General features: G+C 45.1%; 1 protein-coding gene and 1 long non-coding RNA gene across 4 annotated transcripts in view; one reads left to right on the top strand and one right to left on the bottom strand.

The window, feature by feature from the left end:
* The window catches only part of LOC119579530 (microtubule-actin cross-linking factor 1-like), a 208,320-nt gene extending 207,254 nt beyond the window's left edge, over window positions 1-1,066 (bottom strand). The window contains exon 1 of the mRNA XM_037927427.1: window positions 726-1,066. Coding sequence (XP_037783355.1) covers window positions 726-870 — 145 coding nt within the window. The 5' untranslated portion in view covers window positions 871-1,066. The remainder of the gene's footprint in view (window positions 1-725) is intronic.
* The window catches only part of LOC119579533, an 18,678-nt gene that overhangs the window by 7,884 nt on the left and 794 nt on the right, over window positions 1-10,000 (top strand). For 2 of the 3 annotated variants that reach the window (XR_005229301.1, XR_005229300.1), the window contains exons 4-5: window positions 8,653-8,842; window positions 9,152-10,000. The exon at window positions 9,152-10,000 is cut by the window's right edge and continues 20 nt beyond it. This is a non-coding gene — a long non-coding RNA (uncharacterized LOC119579533). Of the gene's footprint in view, window positions 1-8,652; window positions 9,085-9,151 lie in introns of those variants that run through there. The other variant, XR_005229299.1, reaches the window with a different exon arrangement.

Raw genomic sequence — 10,000 nt, 5'->3', positions numbered from 1 at the left:
TCAAGTTCATCCTACAGGCTTCTACAGCTCCCTTATAGCGCGGTTCACAGTGTCCTACATCTTTAGCGTTTGCTGAACCGTCTCGCCTCAAACGGGGTAACAGAGTATACATGTTGACGACACACGGGGGACAGGTAAGTAAACACTGCGTAAGATCACTGTTAGTAAAATGGTAACAAAAATAATATAACATGACAGTTACACCACGTGGAAGATTTCGAAGTAATAACATTAATTATAAAAAAAATAATGAACGAAAAACAAAGGTATGCATTCTACGAAGGCAGAATGGTCATGAGCAACGCTAGCGGGCCACAACAGCACACACAGCCCCGCACTCCCACCTGCGTCCAACCAACAGGTGCCTCTCCAGGTAAGCAGCACACGAACGCACCACCGTCTTGCCCGACCCTCAGACAGGAACAGAGCATTGTAAGAGTGCATTTCAACTTGAATTTTACCCGTTGCGCCATTTGTCACTCCAACAAAAATTGTACACACTAGCCGGGCGCTCGGGGGATTTATTTTGCAATTGTGGCGTAAAAAGGCGGGCTAAGCCTGGTGTTTACAATGCAGCTGTTGCCTGTCTGAGGGACGGGTGACACAGAGGGTGCTGCAGAGGTGTGCAAGGTGGTACACGGCACGCAACACACCCATGCACGTTATGCACGTGACGCGTCCGACCGTACCTATCAACTGGTAGATGTTGAGAGTGTAGACTATACCTTTGAACTTGCAGAGAGACTCTTCATAGCCGCCAAAGGTCTTGAAGTCGGCACCTGTATTATGCCCATCGCGGGTACCATTTGCCCGGGCCTCCGCCGGGTCGAAGCCCAGCCGGTCCTTGTAGTAGTGTTGAGTTGACGACATTGTTTTGGTGTGTTGGCACCGATCTCCGGGTTTGAAAGGTCCAACAGAGAGGGCAGAGAGGAGGACAGGAGCGAAAAGAGAGCACCAGTTTACTCGCTTGAGAAGTCACTAGAACCACGAGACTACTAAGTATGAGTGTCGCGGGGCTAACACCACCACCACCGCACCCGCCGCACACCGCCTGACTCACGGGCTAACTGACTGCCTGGTGGCTGGGTCCCGCGGCCTACACTACCCTCTCTCTCTCTCTCTCTCTCACTCCCCGCCCACACCACTCTCCTCTCCTCCGGGGTACCCCCTCACCCTGCCCAACTCCCGCGGTCTTGCCCACCTTCACAGGACTCGCACTCCCCCTCTCCCCCGCCGGGTCCTCACCTCGCACACACACACCTGCGCCCTCAGCGTACTGCAGGAGGGCGGTGGGTGCAGGGGACCGTCCACACCACGAGCCAACTCCACACTGGCTCGCAGCCCGCAGGCACACACAGCAGCCCCGCGGCCACAAGACGCTCCGACAACACGACCACGGGGAGCACTAAACTCAACGGTCGGGTGCTCACGTTAATAGCCGCTCCTACGCGCACGCCGGGACATGGCAGCCTCTACGCGGACGGACGCTGGCCGGCCCGTCGGCAGCCCCTTCAGGAAGAGGAGGAAGGGCGGGGAGGATGTGGGTGTCGCGGGCGTGGCTTTGGGAGAGGCGGCAACACTCGACTAGCAGCGTTCGCCACACTTCACCTGTGTTCCTCCCTCCTGACACACCTGCGCCTCACCACCGACACGTAATACAGCTACGTCATCCACTGCCTCACTCCTCTACTTGCTAAACACTTAATAGCACTCGCTGCACGCTGACTTCATTCACACTAAGTATGTGTTTCCTGTCGTCCGTTTATTCCATTGGTCCACGAATATCTTATCTGGTCCAATATACATTCCATTGTAACTTTCCTAAACAATGAAACCGAATACTTGAGATAAACAATGCATCTTATCAACTCATATCAGTTCGTTTTAAAGAATATATTTCTATATAAAAAAAAAGAACGGATCCTGATGCGGAAGGGTGAAAAGGAATGCTTGATAATGACGTCACACATGCATCCCGGACCTACGTCATCGACACGTCACGGATCTTTGGTTATTCCCTCCTCCGACTCGCTCCAAAACGGACAAGCAATACACATGACTTTCCCGCCAATTCTTTTCCTCGTTTTCGCCTCCTACGGACAACCTCGCCCATCCATTTCCTGTTGATCTTTCTATTAGTCTATAATTACCATGGGTATAATAAAAGAAAAAAAGGTTTTAAAAAATCCACCGGACCAAGTTATCCCTCGGCTGATTGATATCTTCCTTTCTATTGTTTCCCTTCATGCGATATATTCTAACGTCACGCATTCATCATTTTATATATATATATATATATATATATATATATATATATATATATATATATATATATATATATATATATATATAAACATAAGCAACTTCTCTTCATTTATTCCCTTTCCTCATTTGCGTCTAATCCATCTGATTTACATAATTTCAATCTACATACCAAACACTAACAGACAAGTCCATCGCACACCTTCCTGCCTCTCCTTCACTGTATCTTCGACTCGCAGGATGAATCACGCGCGCGTATCCTTCGTTTTACAGAGTCCACTCAAACGTCACTCCCCCACATGACTCACCCTCACAGTCCGCTGCATTCCCTCGCCCGCATGCATCACTCCCTCGTCCTTCGTCCCGTTCCGTGAAGAACAATATGTAGAACAGTCGCCGTGAACAGACAGAGAAGACAGGTGCAGACAACCGTGGACACGATCGGCACACTAAATCCACAGACCCGTCATATAGCTTCTTAGAAACCACAAGTATAACCACCCTTAGAATTACGCAACCATTATATGTGGGGGGAAAAGTGAAAGCAATAAAAATGGTATTTGACACCATATTCCACTACCACAATAAGACGAAATACACACACACACACACACACACACACACACACACACACACACCACACTCACACTCACACTCACACTCACACTCACACTCACACTCACACTCACACTCACACACACTCACACACACACCCATTTCCCTAACCCATTCACCGCCCTGCCATAGTGAGAGCAGGGCGGTGAGCCGACACAGGATCTTACGTTTGGTGGCATGACAGTGGTGAACATGACCATATTCGGGACTGAGATAATTACCAGGCGAAAATGAAGGAGGAGGAGGAGGAGGAGGAGGAGGAGGAGGAGGAGGAGGAGGAGGAGGAGGAGGAGGAGGAGGAGGAGGAGGAGGAGGAGGAGGAGGAGGAGGAGGAAAAAGGAGGAGGAGAAAGTGGAGGAGAAAGAGGAGGAGGAGGAGTAGGAGAAAGAGGAGAAGGAGAAAGAGCAGGAGGAGAGGGCGGAGGAGAGTGGGACCCCTCTCCTCAGTCTCTCCCAAATGCAGACGTTCAACAAGCCGAAATCATCGTCGTATACGAATATAATCTTGGCCCATTATGCAGACTCATAATTCTCTTCCTTTGGAGTCAAAGCATTGTGTACTCCACGTAACCTGGCTGCCTAACTACCTACATACATATCATCTATTTGTCTATCTATCTAAAAACAAAAACATAAAAAAAAAAACGTTATCACTTCTTGACTTAATTCATTCACTACTTCAAATCGATTTCTTTTAAAGACAGGTAAAGAGGCTTCACAAATAATCAAAAACAACGCGAGATTCTATAAGCGCACATCCGCCACGCAGAAGGACAGCAAAACTAATCTGGCAACACTGACAAATAGCCTGAACACATTGTTTGGTTCAAGAGTTCACGCCCGGTAAACAATGATGGGGGAAGGGGGGGGGGGTTAATCGTTCATCATGCTCGTTCAAGATGGTTCTTGGCAGTGATAAATATATTGGAGATTAATAAAATTGAACAGATGAATAATTATTTGGATAAAGATATATATGAGCAATCGCGATGCGTAAATATGAATGTGTGTATATATAGTAATGATTCTGTCAGCATTAAAACAATGATTTTTAATTATAATTTCTAAAACTAATGACAACAAGTGATGTTAAACTTGTAATAATGGCATTAGTGATACTTATACTGATACTAATGCTAATACATTTTTTTATCATAATCATTATTATCCTAAATTTTATAATGATCAGAATAATAGTTACAGTTATAATCGTATCATCATTAACATTACTACTACTATTATTATAACTTTTATTGCTACCATAAGAGCAATACGTTCCTCGCACATCAAAATACAACCGAGCTAGCGCCTGATATTCCATCCACAAATGCAACCACGAAGAATCCGCAACGAGAACACGGCAAAGTTAGTCGAAAACGCAACATCGCACTGAATTGCCTTGCGATCCGCTCACTACACTGACCTTCGCGCATTCACTTTTACACGCTTACTTTACCAAAACTTCACTTACTGCAGGAGAAAAAAATGGCGGTGTGTATATATATGTGTGTCACTGAGAACGGGATGTGATATTATTTCGCAAGTGAAAAAAAATGGTGTTATTACTGGTGCTCTACGCTTAATCGTTTGCCAATCATTGCTATCAGAGTGACCTCCTTACAGAGATAATATCATTAGTCATCATCATGTCTAAGAACCAAAATAAAACAACACAAAAAACGGCGTTTCACATCGATAACAACATCCGCATAAAACTAGTTGATAAAAATGATAAAACAGATTCAACGAAAATTCGCGTAATCGACCCCAATTAATTATATTCTAACAAGATTCGGAAATTCGAAAACAAACAGATATGAATAAAGACTCAACAATGCGAAACGGAAGAAAAAAGTGAGCGTAGATTCGGAAATCCCAAACCAAGTAGATGTGAGTGAAGTTTTTAAAAAATCTTAAAGGCGGTGAAACATTTCGCCGTAACCATCGCGTGACTCATTTCTTTATGTGTTTTAGGCCTACTGACGGTTCGATGACAGGTAGGTTCAGGAAGAGAGTGAGATACAGGAAGGAGAGGGAGAAGGAAGAGAAGAGAGAGAGAGAGAGAGAGAGAGAGAGAGAGAGAGAGAGAGAGAGAGAGAGAGAGAGAGAGAGAGAGAGAGAGAGAGAGAGAGAGAGAGAGAGAGAGAGAGAGAGAGGGGGGAAAGATAGGGGGGGGGGACAGACAGAGAGAGAAAAAACAGATGAGATGAAAAAAGTGAGAGAGAATAATGGGTAGGAACGAGAGAACAAACAGAGAAGGAGAAAGAGAAAACGGAGAGGGAAAGCGGGCAATAACAGAGGTGAAAGAGAGAGAAAACAAGGGAAAGAGAAAAAACAGAAGAGAAAGAAAGAAAACAGAAGGGAAAGAGAGACGAAACGGAGAAGGGAAAAGAAAAAACGGAGAAAGAAAGAGAAAAACAAAGAGGAAACTAGAGAAAACAGTGGGAAAGAGAGAGAAAACACAGAGAGAGCGAAAGAGAGGGCGAAACGGAGGGAGGAGAGACAAGGGCCGACGAGATAAAAAGGCACAAACAAGTGGAAACCCTAAAGATAAGCGAAAAGGAGTGGGTCTTGGGGGAATGGAGGAGAGGGAGAAGAGGGGGAATGGAGGAGAGGGAGAAGAGGGGGAATGGAGGAGAGGGGGAGAAGAGGGGGAATGGAGGAGAGGAGGAGAAGAGGGGGGATGGAGGAGAGGGGGAGAAGAGGGGAATGGAGGAGAGGGGGAGAAGAGGAGAATGGAGGAGAGGGGGAGAAGAGGGGGAATGGAGGAGAGGAGGAGAAGAGGGGAATGGAGGAGAGGGGGGAGAAGAGGAGAATGGAGGAGAGGGGGAGAAGAGGAGAATGGAGGAGAGGGAGAAGAGGGGAATGGAGGAGAGGGGGAGAAGAGGAGAATGGAGGAGATGGGGAGAAGAGGAGAATGGAGGAGAGGGGGAATGGAGGAGAGGAGGAGAAGAGGAGAATGGAGGAGAGAGGGAGATGGGGAATGGAGGAGAGGCAACACTTCATCCCGAGTTAAAAAAAAATAAAACATTTTCCATGACCGTTAAGAGGTGGATATGAGAAATATGCTAATTACTTTCTCGAGGAGGAGGTTTCATTTTCCTTCAGTAAATATATACATCTTTTTTTTTTCACAGCCATGAAAGTCGCTACACAACGCCAGGATGCATTTCATTGTTTTTTTTTTTCTTTCTTTCTTTCTTTTTTCTTCTCGTGATAATTTTCCTTTCACCGGCGACATCAAGGTCGAGAAAAGTTAAAGAATAGTGGAAGAAAAGACAGGAAAAAGTATTCGCGTAATTCGGAATGTTCTTGATTTCTTCACGCGGTGTTTTTGAGAATCTTTTACAATATAGGACAGGATGTAAGCGCACGTCCCCTTGGGTCACAATCTGTCGACACTTACCCTCCCTCTCTCCCTTCCCTCCCTCCCTCTCTCCCTCCCTTCCCTCCCTCTCTCCCTCCCTTCCCTCCCTCTCTTCCCTCCCTCTCTCCCTCCCTTCCCTCCCTCTCTCCCTTCCCTCCCTCTCTCCCTCCCTTCCCTCCCTCCCTCCCTTATCCCTGAATGTCTAGGAAGGGCCTAGTTTCTTGTCCCACAGGTCTTATCACGCTCATTTCTTCTCCTAATTCGAAATTACACACACACAAACCCTGAACTAAAACGCACTGGCTTCCAACATTTACTTTTCCGATAGAACGTTTCCACACTAATGACATACATTTCACTCATTTCAAAATCGCAAAGTCACACCCCCTCGCTCTGGCTGGCGAATGAATTTTAAAAGCAACGCAAAAGAGAAAAGGGAAAATGGGCAGTTGATATTCAAAACCAGCTAGGGGATTAGGGAAGTTCACTGCACTGTTTCCTCCATGTTCAGACACGGCACACACACTGGGACACAGCTCTCGCCTAATAAAGACAAAAAGAATATTTCACACTCTTTTGTCGCTTCTATTTCGCTGAAGACGGAAAGGTGACTCTTCCATGTAAGGTTAATGGAAGTTCCAACTTTAACAGCCCGGGTGGAAAATGTTTTAATGGCCGACGGGAGATTATCAGCTATCGCCTGCTATCGCCTAGTGACATAAGATATGATACGGTTAATTGGTGTTGTATCGCTTGTTATCGTGGGGAATCATAAACCAGGTGGCTCGAGCCGTCGCTGCCATGCATCATGCACGAAGCGAAGAGGATAATGAGTTGCCGACACTATGCACTCGAATTGTGTTCTCTCTCTCTCTCTCTCTCTCTCTCTCTCTCTCTCTCTCTCTCTCTCTCTCTCTCTCTCTCTCTCTCTCTCTCTTCTCTCTCTCTCTCTCTGTCTCTGTCTCTGTCTCTGTCTCTGTCTCTGTCTCTGTCACACACACACATATATGTTCACACAGACAGACACAGACACACAAACACAAACACACGCGCGCGCGCGCGCGCGCACTCTCACTCTCTCTATGATAAAGATGTAATATTGAAACGTTAATTACATGTGTTTGCACTGTGGAATTATTCATTCTCATTCATACCTATCCTGCCGACTTTTAGCCATGCCATTCAGTGCACGAAGGCATCTGTGCATGTGCACTGCAATTTAAGGCAATGCAGCCAGAGCAGAATTCTTTTGGGCCGCCAGCACACATTTTTCTTTGCAAGTGCACGGCCAAAGCTGCCATAAAATGCCACCATCAAAGTATAAACCATTTCTGGCAACACTTTTATGGCGAAGGATAATGCTCCTTTCATGCCCAGTGCGCATAAGGAGGAACATACCAGGAAAATGTATAGCGAGATGAACTGTTCGAAAAGAAATAACCTTTAAATCCTTTCCGATAATAACACTTCCCTGAACAACAAACATGTAAAATACAACAACAAAACAATGACAATAAAATAACATTAATCACAAACACCAATAATGCAACTGTTTTGATTTTATTATCACATTCATGATCGTAATTATTACAATCATAACAAAAATGCAATCAATAATAGAACCAATAACACAATGACAACATGCAAACAAACAACAAACACAATTATACCTCAAAACGAAAACAAAAATAAACAAATAAATACACAACTTGCGATGAAGTATAAACGCCATTCACACCTCGACAACAAATGCATGTCTATCATAAAATCAAATAAAAGTCAACACATATCCTTTTACGATCATGTCTATTACGAGGCCGACAGGAGCGCCTGTGTGACGGTGGTCATGTGGACTCGAAGAAAAAATGGAATCAAAGACTCGCTTCACACTTTATTAACATAGTTTTGTTAATTAAGTAACTATTTCATATCAGGCGTTTTATTTCTTGTTTCTGAAGGTATATATCTACAAAGAGGTATTGGGAAAAAAGAACTTGATTACATAGGCCCCTAAGGAAAAAAACACGTCTAAAAAAATGTCAATACTTGTATTTATAAACGAAGATATCTCAACGTGCTTATGCTTAAGGAATTCTTCCAAATCAACATAAGGATTATCCAGTTACTGCACACACAATGTTTTTTTTTGTCTAAGGAAGCAGCCCATCCACATCATCCACACGAATTCCTTCACTATAAGCGCAACGTGGAAAACAAAAATGTAGGTTACGAGATGACCCCGAATGGAAGTGCGCCTGGACCCGCGACGCTGTCCTAATTCGGCGGGCCTTGTGCAACGGGAAATATCTCACCCACGGCCATATAAAACCTCGACAGGCATTAGCATAAACATAATCACTGCATTCCGTCAGAAAATTAAAGAGAAATTTGACAATTTTCTATTTATAGGCCAGGCGGAGGTAGAGGACGTGACGTCAGCGGAATGGTGAACCCCAGGAGTTACGTCACAGCGGTTGTGGACACTGACCGCCTGTGTCATAAGCTTCGGTTTACACACAAACCCGCACGCATTCGAAGGCACGTAAAGGCATGCTTGTACATGTGTAAAAATAAACAAGCACTACACACATGCAATGAGGTTAGGATGATTGGGTAATTTTGTTGTGTATATTTCTGCCAAGGTCTTGTTATTGTATTTCTCTCTTAATTACAGTATTTTCTTTATTTCCAAAAAATGGCCTTCTGTGTTCTACGTCGTTTCTCCTATTAATATTACTACATACTTCCCGCTTGGCTAAAGCGTGATATCCCCCCAAAAAAATGTTTGGTTAAGACAATAATCTTCAAAATAAACCTCAGCAGCACCTCAACGCACTCCTATATACGTGTAGTTTTTTTGTTTTTCCTACAACTGATAATTTTTCGTTTGCTTTCCTTCCCTCAAAAGCAAAACCAAGGCAAATCAAAATCATAATTGCACGAAGAGGTACGCAGGGAGAAAGTCCAAACGGGATACCATGAATCCGGGCAGAGAAGGGATGGGTCACACGAGGTCACAACTTCAGCCGCTTGAAAGTGCCACTACCGGCTCTGGCACCTTTGTGACCTGCAAGGACCGTCTCGGACCAATGAACTCACCATCAAAATCGATAATCTGTCTAAATTTGCAACAATAGTCGGGATGTATACGAACACTTGCAATAAACATGTAACAGGGGTACATACATATTCAACAACGAATTTATTATACTTGTTTACCGCTGCAATCATGCATCCATCATTGAACATTTACCTTTCACTCAATCTGTAGCTACCGCGCCTTCCCGTGCCTTGGTCCGCAGTTTTTATTTCTTATTTTCTCTTTTCCATTCTTCCTCATTTCCCTTCCTATCTATGGGCATAAAACCAAGGCAGCTGTTCGTCTACACTACCTGTTTCTCCTCGCCGTCACCTCCATATCTGTCATTCGTCCACCTAGTCCTTCCACTCTATAAACATCCTCCCTCTTTCCTCCCCATAACACGACTCTCCCTATCAACAAACCAAGCCATTGGCACACTTGTGTAAAAGGGGAAAGATGGGGTATGGTGAGGGGGAAAGGGGGACCACCACCAACCTCTCTACTGTACACACGCGCCCCTCTTAAAAAACCGGCACGGTCGCCGGTTCCCCCTTGCTGATGAGGTGCTCCGGAAGCCGCAAAGTGTGCGTGTGTTCTCCCCCACAAAAGGCAGTTCTCGCTTCCGCCCCCGAATAATCGCGGAAACTCGAAATAAACAACTGACCCTTGGCACCG

The sequence above is a fragment of the Penaeus monodon genome, chromosome 12 (assembly GCF_015228065.2).
Source record: "Penaeus monodon isolate SGIC_2016 chromosome 12, NSTDA_Pmon_1, whole genome shotgun sequence".
Lineage (NCBI taxonomy): Eukaryota > Metazoa > Arthropoda > Malacostraca > Decapoda > Penaeidae > Penaeus > Penaeus monodon.
The sequence above is the reverse complement of the archived record's forward strand: the minus strand, read 5'-3'. Positions and strand labels throughout refer to the sequence as shown.